The 13,113-nt window shown below is 47.8% G+C and overlaps 2 protein-coding genes across 2 annotated transcripts; both read right to left on the minus strand.

Moving 5' to 3' along the window:
- Positions 1-353: 353 nt before the first annotated feature.
- Positions 354-969, minus strand: LOC125555573 (B3 domain-containing protein Os03g0212300-like). Its single transcript, XM_087515148.1, has 3 exons — positions 907-969; positions 535-817; positions 354-442 (listed from the first exon to the last, which is right to left on the minus strand). The coding sequence occupies exons 1-3, from the start codon at positions 967-969 to the stop codon at positions 354-356; spliced, it is 435 nt and encodes a 144-aa protein (XP_087371274.1).
- Position 970: 1 nt separating this feature from the next.
- On the minus strand, positions 971-6,746 carry LOC147979314 (uncharacterized). The gene is made up of 4 exons (XM_087515149.1): positions 5,570-6,746; positions 4,689-5,005; positions 3,862-4,066; positions 971-978 (listed from the first exon to the last, which is right to left on the minus strand). The coding sequence occupies exons 1-4, from the start codon at positions 6,744-6,746 to the stop codon at positions 971-973; spliced, it is 1,707 nt and encodes a 568-aa protein (XP_087371275.1).
- Between the last annotated feature and the right edge of the window lie 6,367 nt (positions 6,747-13,113).

Genomic DNA, 13,113 nt, shown 5'->3' on the forward strand with positions numbered 1-13,113 from the left:
TGACATACTTAACATTGACATGTTCAGATTAGACTAACAAGCTTAAACCTAACATGCTTAACATTGCCACTTCATTTTCTTAACATTTTCACTCCTCCTTCATCAACCTGATGCGCTCAGAGTGGCGAATCCCAACGCGGATGTACTCCTCTACCACAATTGGCATGGTCCTGTGGCCTAGCCGTGGAATCGCCGGCGCCACTACCATCGCGAGGTCATCGTTAGGCACCACCATCGCGAGGTCAGTGTCAGGCATCACAATCCCGAGGTCGTCGTCCGCCACCACCATAGCAGGGTCGTCGTCAGCCACCACCATAGCAAGGTCATCGTCAGCCACCACCATAGCAAGGTCGTCATCCCCCGCTCTGCTCCTCTTCTTGCCCACTCTGCTCCTCGTCATCCCCGCTCTGCTCCTCGTCATCCTCGCTGCTGCTCCCATTGCCTGGCCAAATGCAACAAAGTGTGAACATGGTGTTGTCGTCGTGCTGGTAGAGGAAGCCAAAAGGACAGGGAGAAGAGAGGCAGAGAGCTTACTGGCATCATCGTCGTGCTGGTAGTACATGCGGCACATGGTGTTGTCGAACATCTTCATGGTGAACATGGCGTCGCCGTCATAGCGGAAGACAAGGAAGTACCCAAGCTGTAGCTCATGGGCGCGGGCGAAAAGCTCCCATCCGGGCCCAAGGTACATGTGGCCTTCACCATCGAACACCACCAACACGTCCCACAACCTGTGAAGCCCGCTGCCGGCCTCCCGCAGCTTCACTTTGTGGGGCTCACGGCCGGCGAGCATCTTCGCAAACTTGTCAGGCAGCCTCTGCAGTGTGGGTCAAGCAGTGGTTAATTGTGGCAATCAAGCACTAGACAGCAGAGTGATGATAAAGAAATGAGTGATGATAAACATACCTGCCTACTGCAAGATTTCTCAATTACGATCTTGAAGAACTCGAAACCTTCCAAGCCAGCCATCTCACTTATCTGAAAAGCGGCATTGTAAATTAAACAAGCACATCAACATCAATAGCATAGTAAACTAACACTAAAACAAGCACATCAACATCAACATCAATAGCAACATCATCAGGTGACCACCAACAGCAACAACACTAAAATCTACTATAAATTGACCAGAACACAGCAATATAAATTGACCAGAACCATATCTACTATAAATTGACCAGAACCATATCTATTATAAATGGACCAATAGTGTACAGCAAAACAACAGTTTCAATATTACAATAGAAAGAAGTCTCAGGTTTATCAAGCACAGCAAAACAACAGTGTGACTGAAGAAAATTATAGAAGGAAATACTTCATGCATCATCAATAGATTATGATCATTTGAGCTAGCATGATCACATTACATGATGCACACATATGCAAACTTCTATGAATATAACATCAAAACAGAAAAAATAAGAGATCAAGAAAATCTTAGAAGTACAAACACCTAGATAGAATTGTATTTGTACACATCAGAACATAAGCACCAACATAGCAGTGCTTAGCATGATCACATTGTATTTGTACACCTACATAGCAGTGCTTAGCCACTCGGGTAAAACATTACAAAAATAAAAACAAATTAGAACACACTAGTGTCTCACTGCCTCATAATGCTCATACTTGCTGCATATCAAATGGCACAGAACATTCTACAGCTCATACCAAGTGTCTCATACATCTGTACTTATCTAATTCCTTAACTGAATCCTAAACTGAATACTTGACAAGAACCCTTAACTGAAAAATCCTTAACTGAATAATCCTTGACAGCATACTTCCCACTCTTATCAAAAGGCACAAAGCATACTTGACAGCATAATCCTTAACTGAATTAATTCCCACTAATCAAACCCTAATATAATCCAAACCTAATCTAATCTAATGCAGTCCCAATCAAACCCTAACCAAATCAAACCCTAATCTAATCCAATCCCTATCTAACCTAGTCCAATCTAGGCGACGGCAAGAACCCTAATCTAACCAGTAGTAGAAAACTAATCCAACCAGGAAGGAGAGAGAGAGGAAGGATTCATACCTCGAGAGAGAGAGGAAGGAGTAGGCAGCGGTGGGAGAGGAAGGAGTCGGCAGCTGTGGGAGAGGAAGGAGCCGGGGGCGGTGGGGAGGCCGGCGATGGGAGAGGAAGGAGCCCGCGGCGGTGGGGAGGCCGGCGGTGGGAGAGGAAGGAGCCGACAGCGGTGGGCGGCGCCGTCGATGGAGAGGAGGAGTGGGTCGAGTGGTGAGAAGTGGGGAAAAGAGAGGGAGCGGGTCCACTTATCAGCGAGTTCGGTGTTTGCTACATGACTGGTTTGATATGTTAAAAAGGGTGGGCATAGATTACAAAACCAACAGCCTCTTCCTAGCCCAGTGGTCGAAACACAGTGAAATAAGCGCACAGTCGTGCGTTCGAGCCCCCACACGCGCATATTTTTTGGCCATGCGCATATTTTTGGTAGCTTGGGTACAATAGCAAAATGGCCCACTTGTCAGCGAGTGGGTCGAGTGGCCCACTTGTTAGTGAGGTGTGTGCTTGATACTTGACTAGTTTGATATATTCAAAAAGGTTGGCATAGAGTGGAAGACTAATAGCCCCGTCCTAGCCCAGTGGTAGAAACATAGTGAAACAAGCGCACGGTCGTGGGTTCGAGTCCCCGCTGGCGCATATTTTTTTGCTCACAATGAAATGGGTTCAGTTGAAGCAAAATTCAGTTAAAATAGCATCTTCAGTTCTGACCAAAATTCAGTTAAAATAGCATCTACAAGACAACATTCTGACCAAAACAACTACAAGATGATCACAACAACTACTAAATGATCACAACAACTACAAGACAACATTCTGACCAAAACTTGAACTAAAGATGTTCAAAAAATCTTTTGTATGATCATTTTGCAATCTTTCGCATTACAAGACAACATTTTGACAGCAAGCATAACAGCTACAATAACATCTCAATTCAGTTCAAAACAGCAAGCATAACATCTCAATTTTGTTGCTGGAATCTTAAAGCACTGTGAATCAGGATAACTACATCACTATTGCTACAACCATCAGGATCATCATTTTGCTACAACCATCAGGATCATCATCTTGCTACAACCATCAGGATCATCATTTTGCTCCTAGAATCTTCAAGGATTTTTCTACCTGGAGAGAAGATTGATCACATCAGGTCACCAGTCCCATAGATACCAAAACAAAGAACATTAAGTAATAGTATTTACCTTTGCTAGTCCATTCGCTACTCATCCTCGTCGATACAAAAACAAGGGACTCTATGCCCACTCCTGTTTTCCTCATCATCACTACAATATTGCAGCATAGTATGATCAGTCCGGTTTTCCTCATCCTCGCTCTCATGTCCATCGGCTACCACCTTTCTTCTTTTCTTGATGCCTTCAACTATTGCAGCACCAACGATCACACGTTCCCGGTCCCTTCACACTCTGCTTTGCACCGGAACTTCCATAGAGTCAACATCAGCTTGCAACGGAACTTCCATAGGTTATCATCTTGGTATGTTAGTCCACCATCACCGGGGCCCTTTTCCACTTATGTTTCAGTCACACTCCACAAGTGTCTGTGCTCAAAGTTTTGCACAACTCGCCATTTTCCGTGCAAAAGAGTGTCTGGTAGATAAAACACCATTGTTGTTTGTGTTGTTAGAATAAAGGGATCACTCTTATACCAGCACCTTGCAGTGTTGATGCTTTTGAAGTGGCCATCATATTTGACAAAAGAGTCTCTCTTCTTCTTGCTACCAAGATCAAACCAGTCACAGTGAAATAAGACAACCGAGCGAAGGATGCCTCCACTAGAGTTGTACTGAAACTCTACGATGCTTCTCAACTGACCATAGAAGTCAATGATCTCACGATCATGTGACCCCTCAGTGACGATTCCACTATTCTGTGTCTTCCTTTTTTCCTCGCGGTCAACGGTGTGGTACCGGACACCGTCAACAATGCATGCTGAATACACTCTCACTCGCTTATCCGGTAAGCATGCCAAAGCAAATAGATCATCACTGACCTTCTTCTCCTCATGCAACTTTGCAATCTACACAAATAAACCATTTAGCAAACAATGGTATTTAACAATTGGTGAATAACATAGAAAACATAAAACATGTGGCTAAAGATCTCACATGATTCTTAAACCACTTAGCAAACCCCTTGGCAACCCTTTTATCCACATGGATATTGCTTTCTTCCTAATTTAACTCTTCCTTGCATTTCCTGCAATGCCAACAAAACATGTGAATTAAAACATTAGGCTGCTGCCAACCCAAGCAAAAAAATATAATGAGTGCACCAGATATAATGTACTCGATATATTGTAGAACCTCGGCACAATTGCTGAGCACAAACCAAACCATCTTGTCATACTCATCACCAGCCCCCAAGTATTGTGAGGCTCCAAGAAAGTTCACACCATGGTTGAAAACAGAGACATCACCACTTTGCGAATCAGACAGCTCTCTATTTCTACCCGGCCGGTTCCATCTTGTTTCCACATCGCCAAAGTATCTAGAGCAAAAAGTCAAGCACTCGTCAATGACATATGCTTCAGCAATAGAACCTTCAAGTCTTGCCATGTTTCACACATAACGCTTACAAGTAAGCAGCCTTCTTTCGATTGGGTACATCCAACCGTATTGCACAGGGCCTCTAAGAATTGCCTCTTTTGGTAAGTGCACCACCAAATGGACCATCACGGTGAAGAAAGCTGGAGGGAAAATCTTCTCGAGCTTGCAAAGAATAATTAGGATTTCTTTTTCAAGTCTTTCCAGGATAGTTAACTTGAGTGTTTTGCAGCACAGTTCTCTAAAGAAATTTCCCAGCTCAGCAACCGCTTCATATATATCCTTGTCCATGATTCCTCGGAGGCCCGCCGGTAAAATCCTTTGGAGGAGGATGTGACAATCATGGGTTTTCAGTACTGAAAGCTTGAATCCATCAGATGTAACAAACTTTGCTAGGTTAGCAGCATAACCATCTGGAAATTTCACCGCTCTTAGGAATTCATAGAATGCAAGCTTTTGTTCTTTACTCATTGTATACCATGCTCGTGGCATTTCAAATGAATCTTCATCTTCATTGTGTTGTAGATGCAAATCTTCTCTTATGCCCATGTCCTCCAATCAAGCCTAGAACTAACCATGTCCTTTGTCTTCCCTTCAATGTTCAGAAACGTCCCTAGCAGATTCTCGCATGTTTTTCTCAATGTGCATTACATCGAGATTATGCCTTAATTTCAGATCTGCCCAGTATGGCAGGTCCCACAAACAAGACCTCCGGTCCCAACATTGACCTTCCTCATGCTTTCTTTTCTTCGCCAGCTTTCCTAGTCTCACATCTTTCACCTTTTCAGGTTGCTGCTCCAGCTCTTCTTTAGTGAATTCATCTGGCTTGTCACGGGTTTAATTCTCACCATTAAAATCTTTGCTTCTTCTCCATCGATGGTTTTGGGGAAGAAAGCGGAGGTGCCCAATATAGCAGATCTTGCTCCTTATTCTCTTTGAGAAAGGGTCTTTGTCACAATGGACACAAGCTTGATAACCCGCTGTGATCCTCCCAGACAGAGTGTGCAGAGCCTGGAAATCATGGATGGACCATATGGTTGCAGCACATAGATTGAACTTTTCTTCCGGACTCAAGGCATCGTATGTAGGTAGACCAGTCCAGAGCTGGAGCAGTTCTTCTACGAGGGGCTCCATAAAGACATCAAAATCCTTTCCTGGAGACTCTGGACCCGGGATAAGCAATGACATCATGAAGTTGGACTGATCCATCCATGCCCATGGTGGCAGGTTGTACGGCACCACAAAAACTGGCCACATGCTATAAGACGTGCTCATGTTCCCAAACGGATTAAACCCATCTGTGGCAATGCGAAGTTTTATGTTCCTTGGATCTGCAGAAAAATCTAAATGTATACGGTCAAACTCTTTCCATGCCGCTCCATCCGCTGGATGGCTCAGCTCATTGTCCACAGGTTGCCGCTTCAGCTTGTGCCACTGTACCTCATGCAATGATTTCTTCGAGATGAACATCCGCTGCAGCCTTGGTATCAACGGAAAGTGCCTCAGTACCTTCTCTGGTATTGACTTCTTCCCATCAGCATCTTTCCACCTAGATGCATTGCATTTTGGACAGTTGTCATGCTTTGCTAAATCCTTCCGAAACAAGACACAGTTATTTGGGAACACATGTATTGACACATAACCTAACCCCAGCCTGCGGATTATGCTCAATGCTTCATCATAAGATCTGGGAACACAACTATCATGGAATTGCAAGCTCAAAAGACGGAGTATTGCGTTGAATGCGGCATTGCTTATCTGGTAGAAAGACTTTATGTGGAGTAACTTCACGGTGAAGGTAAATCTTGAAAATTTACCCCCTTCATGAGCTGCGTGCTTCGCCTCCTCTAACACCTCAGCAAACAACGACTTCTGTCCATCAGCATGATCTTCAGCATCGTACAAATCCTTCAATAGGTCAGGAATCCTAACATCTTCATGCCTATCCTCTTCCTCCAAAACAACATTATCTCGCAAAACCTTTTCCATGAAATCAATGCCAGCATCACCACCACCCATCATATGAGGGGCCTCTGTATCAGCTTCAAAATGTTGAGGTTGACTGTCTAAAGGTTCTCCATGATATATCCATCTATCATATGTGCTGGACATCCCATTAAGAAGCAGATGAGCTTCCACTCTTCCTTGAGCCATTCTTGGACGGTTGAGGCATTCGCAGCATGGGCAAAGAATGTGAGCATCGTTGGCAAAATTTGCCCAAACAAATTCCATGAAATCATCAACTCCTTTCATATGTTCTTTCGAAAACTTTCTAACTCCTTCTCTAATCTAGCTTCTGTCCATCTGCCAAAGACAACAAATTGTTGCAACTTAGCAAATCAATTTAAGTGCATCAACATTAATTAATGAAAATGGATGGAAGTAATGGCACTCAACTTTATATGCTAACTCCCTAACCACAACATTCAGCTATTTCCAATTTCTCACTACTTTAGTCCAACTTGGTGGACAAAATAAATCAGCATTCAATATTTACTCATGGCATGAATCAGTCAAATGGATCAGGATCCTATTTACTCAGCATTCATTATTTACTCATGGACAAAATAAATTAGGAATTTAGAACAGAGAGCAACAGCAATTTCAGGATCATGTTTCACGGAAAGAACAACATCAATTTCATCAACGCAATTTACTCTTGGACAAAATAAAACAGAGAACTCTGTTCTATTGATAGCTGACAACATAATTCACCACTATGAATTGACTAAATTCCAATAGAATTCTTAATAATTTCATCAACAACAATTCTCCTAACAATTTCATCAACAGAAATTCTCTTCACAATCTCTAGCAAATTCATCAATGCCATTTCCAAGAGATTTTTCCAAGCTTACAACAAACCTACATAAAATCAGTGTGTGTGTGTGTGTGTGTGTGGAGATTCTCCTAACAGATCTACATCAAATGAATGACATCAACAGAGAGGAGAGGGGGAGAGGAGAGTGGGGAGGAGAGGAGTGCATACGTGGGCGAGGTCTGCTTGCGGTGGCGGCCAGTCCCCCATGCTCGGCGAGCCTCTCCTTGCGTGGGCGTCGTTCCTACACCCACCCCCACCACTGTAGGTAGCTCACGCCCCTACTGGTCGCTTTGGCAGCCAGCCCCGCCTCCACCCTCACCGGTTGCTTCCACTGCCGGCCCCGCCCCCGCCCCTGTCGATTTCCTGTCATGGACAAGGCGAGCGGCGAGGCCGTGGGCAAGGTCACCTGCGGCGAGGCCGTGGGCGAGGTCAACTGCGGCGAGTCCGTTCCTGCCCCTACCGCCGGTCGCCCCCGCCCTTGCTGGTCGCTTCGGCCGCCGGCCCCTCCCTCATCCGCCGACCACGCCCCTGCCCGCAGCCCACCGGCGCCTGGTCGGAAGACCTAGAAATTATTGGCTAAGTGTTGTCTCTGTCCAATCCTGGGAATAGGTCCCACTTGTCAATGACTTTGATTTGGCAAGATACAACCGCTGTTTTATATAATATACAGAGCCATTCTGCTAGATGGGCAGCAATCACTCTCTAGCCCAGTGGTAGCGAACAAGTTAAACAACGCGAGGTCGTGGGTTTGAGTCCCCCCTCGCGCATCGTTTTTACTAACAAATTTAGGGCTCAATCCCACCTGTCAAGTGGGTCCCTCCTGTAAACGAGCTCTCGTTGAATATACACATGTAAGTGAAAATGACAACTAAGCACTCCACATAGGCGAGACTGCTGAGGTGGCCGCCTAATCATACAACTGCATTAAAACTCAAGTGTAACGACCATTCATATTGGTCGTAATTTGCTAGAAATGAGGCACGAACCAGGGTTGTCTTCTTTACGACCATTTCCTCTAATGAAATTACGACCTTTCTGACCAGAATGGTCGTTATGGGTTAGGGTTTAGAGCCCCCTGAACAACTTTTGACCAATTGGTCTAAAATGGTCACAAATTTACGACCAATTCTTCCAGGGTCACTGACAGAAGGTCACTAGTTGACATATTTCTTGTAGTGGTCGCCCCGCACCATCTAGCGCAGCTGCCTCCTTGGTGAGGGCAGCGAGTTGCGCGCCTGCGTCAACATCCCAGGGCTCAACAGAGTCGCGTCTCAAGAGCTCTTCTCGCCGTCTCATGTTGGCCAGTGGAGGGCCCACCTCACAGCTACGTTTGCATGCCTTTCGATTTGCTGAATAGGGCTGTCGTACACCAGCACCACATGCGAGGCATCCTAGCAGTTCATGAGGCCAGCCACCAGGTGATCCTGTCGGAGATGGCGATGGATCCTCCCAAGCCTCCTGGACCTCTAGAGCCTGGCGAGGTTCAGGACCTGGGCGGCTCGTGAGGAGCGACTTCTGCAGCGCGTGTCTTCAGCTACCTCAACACTTCTTTAGCAACGGTGCCACGTGACATTTTTTGGTTTTTTCAGTTGGGGCACCCCTCGGGCTGCATCGTCCCTAAGCGCGTGGGTTCATCCCTGCGGTGTGTATCGTTCTTTGCACCTATCAGAACTAGATTTTCCCTCTTCCCTGAGTGCCTTATGATTATCACCTGCCTGTCCAGTGCCTCGTCACCCTTCGCGGCCTCCACGTGTTGCTCACCTGCCACTTGCTCATCCCGCAACGGGTCTACTATGCTGGCACGATGCTTGTGCTCGGGTTATCCCTACAACGCTGATAAACCTGAGAGATTGAGCTCTGGCTCGCGGCCTGCCCGCGCACTTCACCTCACCAGATCCTCAGTGCCTTCATATTCTTGCAGGACAGCAAGCGCCGTTATATATTACGTTCTCCTCTTTGGACTAACTCACTGGAACCTCTGGAGCCAGACTACGAGCGGCATCACCGCCACTCCCTTTTTCACGCAATTCATGTGCATGTTAAAGGGGGGCTCCTGAGGATCACGCCTTAGGGGCTCCTACTGGCTCTCGAGCCCTTACCCCCTGGCGTTGACCACAGCATCGCGACCTGGCATACTAGCGGCGGTTGAGCCTTGCTCGAGGGTCGGGACCTGAGAACGTAGAGCATCTAGATGAGCGAGAAAAAGGGGGTAAGCGTGAGATCTACCTAGAAGTGCCACCGCTAAGGCACAATCGTGCGCCGCGTAAGGGAATCACCGCAAGCTCGCCAAGATAAGTTACCCAGTGCATGGTAGCAGGAACCTCATGACCCCGTATTTTGACTCACACGATCTTGTTCGGGCAATGTTGTTATACTTTTCGGCCTTCAGGGAGCTGCTTGCACGCTAAAGGGGACCTCCTGAGCATCACGGCTCAGGGGATCTTACTAGACCACGGGCCGCTCACCTCCTGGCCTTGACCACGGCATCGCGTCCTGGCATACCAGCGACGACTGGAGCCTACCTAGGGACTGGGTCCTGTCAGTGTAGAGCACTAAGCTACCGTGAAAACAAAAAGGAACACCATGCCGAAGCAAGATACGTAATTCCGACATCAAACTAGGAAGGATAATATTTAAGCCAAAGCGTCACAATTTCTTACATACCCTCATGGAGCTCGTCATAATTCTGCACAGGGAATGCAAAGGAAGATCCGGGAGAACCCCGGCTGGAGGGCGTCACCGATGAGGCCGAACGGACGCTACTGCACTCCTGGCATGGAGAGAGCTCGGCGGCACGTAGCTATCGTCACTGGACTCTGGAGAGTGACTAGACTCAGGAGAGTCGCTAGACTCAGAAGAGTCGCTGGACTCCGGGTTATCGCCGTTGCTGCTGGAGGAGCCACTAGCAAGGCCAAGGGCAAGTTCAGCATCCGCGCCCGCGCCGCGTGGATCGCCTCTTCCGGAGCAGCACTCCAGGTGTCGGCCGTCTTTGTCGAAGACCTTGAAGAAAAGCGTAGAGGCCCCGTCATACTTGAAGTGGATGGAAAGGGCCCCGTCCGGATAGCAGGCACGGGCGATCTCGCCCCATCCTCGAGTCATGAAGACGTCGTCTGGGGGGACGACCTCGACCTTCGCCTCTGTGGCTTGGCTATAGCACCTGGCATGTTGCAGCCACAACTCGAGAAGCCCCCTCACCCGCATCTCCTCAACGAAGGACCTCGGGAACCGGATCCACGTGCACGGTGGCATTGCCACCCACACCACGACCTCGCACGATGTGCCTTCAGCGTGGATTCGCGGGCCAGCTGGTCGTGCCGCCACAGCCCGTCCCTCATGATCCTGGCCCGGGCGGCACTGAGTGGTGCCCTCTTGCCCAGGGTTCTGCGCGCGAGCGTACATGGGGATTGGGAAGCCAGGAGGAGGCCGCTCGTACCAAGGCCGCGTTACATCCTGACCCTCGCCAGCATTGCGAGAGCGACCGAGCCTTTTCTTCAGCGGGAGAAGCCCGGGCCCCTCCTTCTCCACCGCGGAAAACCTCCTGATTGGCGCCATGGATGCTACGGCAAGACGGCGAGACAAAGAAGAAAAAGGAGCAAGGAGCAAGAAGACGAAGATGAGCGAGGGGGGCTCCACCCCTCTCCCCATTTATGGCCAGAGGGAAGCCAACCGCCGGGCTCCACGACCCCTGGTAATGATGAACTTTCTTCATGCAACATGCTCTAATCAAGTCGAATGGTAGCCGAAGCAATGTGGGGAAGCGGAGACGCCCACGTCCCATCAAGTGCCATGCGTCGATCGAGGCCGCAGGCGATTAGGGCCTGTGGTGCTCCGCCCTTGCCCCTTGGCTTCGCCTCCAAGCCAAGTCCGAGCGCACCTTGGGCCCAGGGGCTACTGTTGGCGTTCTGGGAATGGGGGTACCCAGACTTGCCTACCTACGGCCCACGGCGTGGCTCCACCAACGGCCTGGTATGGCACACCTTCATCACCAGCAACACAAGACCCCCGCGAGGGGCCAAGCCTCACGAGGCAGACGACACCAAGACCTCCAGAAGGAGCGGCCTCCTCAGGCTGGCTCCTGAGCAGCGAAGATCTATATGCAAGCCTCCACCTCGTGAGGTTTAGATGATGCAAGCCATGACGACCAAGGCTAGGCGGGCGCCAGTGAGCACAGTACAACAGTTTCCTCTTTGGTGCTAAGTAGGCAAGCGCATGCGCGGAGTCCCGAGGAAACGGCCAAAGGTTTCCATTTCCATGCAACAAGACCAAGACTGCCAGGACGGAGGTCATCAACGAGCCCACCATGCATTGTTGAGGAAATAGTTAACTGGTAACTGCTCGGTTGGCTGGCGAGTAGGGGATTAATAGGCTAATCGGCAAGTTAATCGTCCATTTAATCAATTAATCAGACAATTTATTAGTTTATCGGTGACCCTATGAGTAGGGATTAATCGGCAAGTTAACTGGTTAATCGGATGAATTCTTGAACAGGTCCACCATGGCGTCATGACCAGAAGCTTTTTGTAGGCAAAGACCATCTTTCATCATGATAAGATGGACCAGTTGTCTCCCGTCGAATTTGGCCGTTGTGGGATCCCTTGCCGCCTATATTTTGGGGGAAGAGGACCAAGGCCACTATAAGAATAGCCTAGCCACCACCATACAAGGGGAGGGATCATTTGGAACATCCTTTCCCTCACCAGCTCACGAACACACCTCCTGAGGTTGTTCTTCCACTGTACTTTTCATGCTCAACCCACCTCAAGGGTAATCCACCACAAAGCAGGAGTAGGGTTTTACACTGCAAGGTGGCCCGAACCTGGGTAAACTTCCTTATCACGTTTCCTTCCAGTTCATCGAGCTAGGCCATGAGAGCGACGAGTAGGCAGACTAGGGAGGTTAAGCTCTTCACACGCACCCCAGAGTTCGAATCTACACAGGGTCTGCGGAGCCCAGAATCCGACATTACCTTATCACAAAATATTTGTTAATGATAATTTCAGTGCTTGCAGAGAATACATAGCTGAAAACCGCGTGTCGTTTTCTTCTGCTCCTCGTTGGGTTCGACACTCTTACTGATCGAAAGGACTACGATAGATCCCCTATACTTGTGGGTCATCAAGACTCTTTTCTGGGGCTGTTGCCGGGGAGTGAAGCGCCTTTGGTAAGGAAACATTTATATAGTGTGCTGAAATTTACTGCCACTTGTTACTATGGAAAATAATCCTTTGAGGGGCTTGTTTGGGGTATCTTCACCTCGACCGGAAGAGCAAAGAGTTGCTCCCCAATCTACTACACCTACAGAAAATATTTATTATGAAATTCCTTTCGGTATGATAGATAAACTGCTAGCTAATCCTTATGCAAGAGATGGAACATTACATCCTGATCTGCACATAATCTATGTGGATGAAGTTTGTGGATTATTTAAGCTTGCAGGTATGCCTGAGGATGTTGTCAATAAGAAGGTCTTCCCTTTAGCCTTGAAGATAAAGGCATTGACATGGTATAGGCTATGTGATGATATTGGATCACGGAACTACAACCGATTGAAATTGGAATTGCATAAGAAGTTTTATCCTATGCATCTGCTTCATCGTGATCGGAATTATATATATAATTTTTGGCCTCGTGAAGGAGAAAGTATCGCTCAAGCTTGGGGGAGGCTTAAGTCAATGTTATATTAATGCCCCAATCATGAGC

This window comes from Triticum urartu, chromosome 3A (assembly GCF_056163025.1).
Source record: "Triticum urartu cultivar PI428250 chromosome 3A, HENAU_Tu73, whole genome shotgun sequence".
In the NCBI taxonomy this organism is placed as follows: Eukaryota; Viridiplantae; Streptophyta; class Magnoliopsida; order Poales; family Poaceae; genus Triticum; species Triticum urartu.

What these genes read in the sequence shown, in the direction of transcription:
- LOC125555573 (XM_087515148.1), bottom strand. Translation starts at nt 969, where the DNA reads ATGGCTGGCTTGGAAGGTTTCGAGTTCTTCAAGATCGTAATTGAGAAA. An exon ending in AGAAATCTTGCAGTAGGCAG is followed by an intron (nt 818 to 906) that starts GTATGTTTATCA and finishes CCCACACTGCAG; the next exon opens with AGGCTGCCTGACAAGTTTGC. An exon ending in CCAGCACGACGATGATGCCA is followed by an intron (nt 443 to 534) that starts GTAAGCTCTCTG and finishes GCATTTGGCCAG; the next exon opens with GCAATGGGAGCAGCAGCGAG.
- LOC147979314 (XM_087515149.1), bottom strand. Translation starts at nt 6,746, where the DNA reads ATGGCTCAAGGAAGAGTGGAAGCTCATCTGCTTCTTAATGGGATGTCC. An exon ending in GTCTGGGAGGATCACAGCGG is followed by an intron (nt 5,006 to 5,569) that starts GTTATCAAGCTT and finishes TGAAATTTCCAG; the next exon opens with ATGGTTATGCTGCTAACCTA. An exon ending in TGGTGCACTTACCAAAAGAG is followed by an intron (nt 4,067 to 4,688) that starts GCAATTCTTAGA and finishes TTATTTGTGTAG; the next exon opens with ATTGCAAAGTTGCATGAGGA.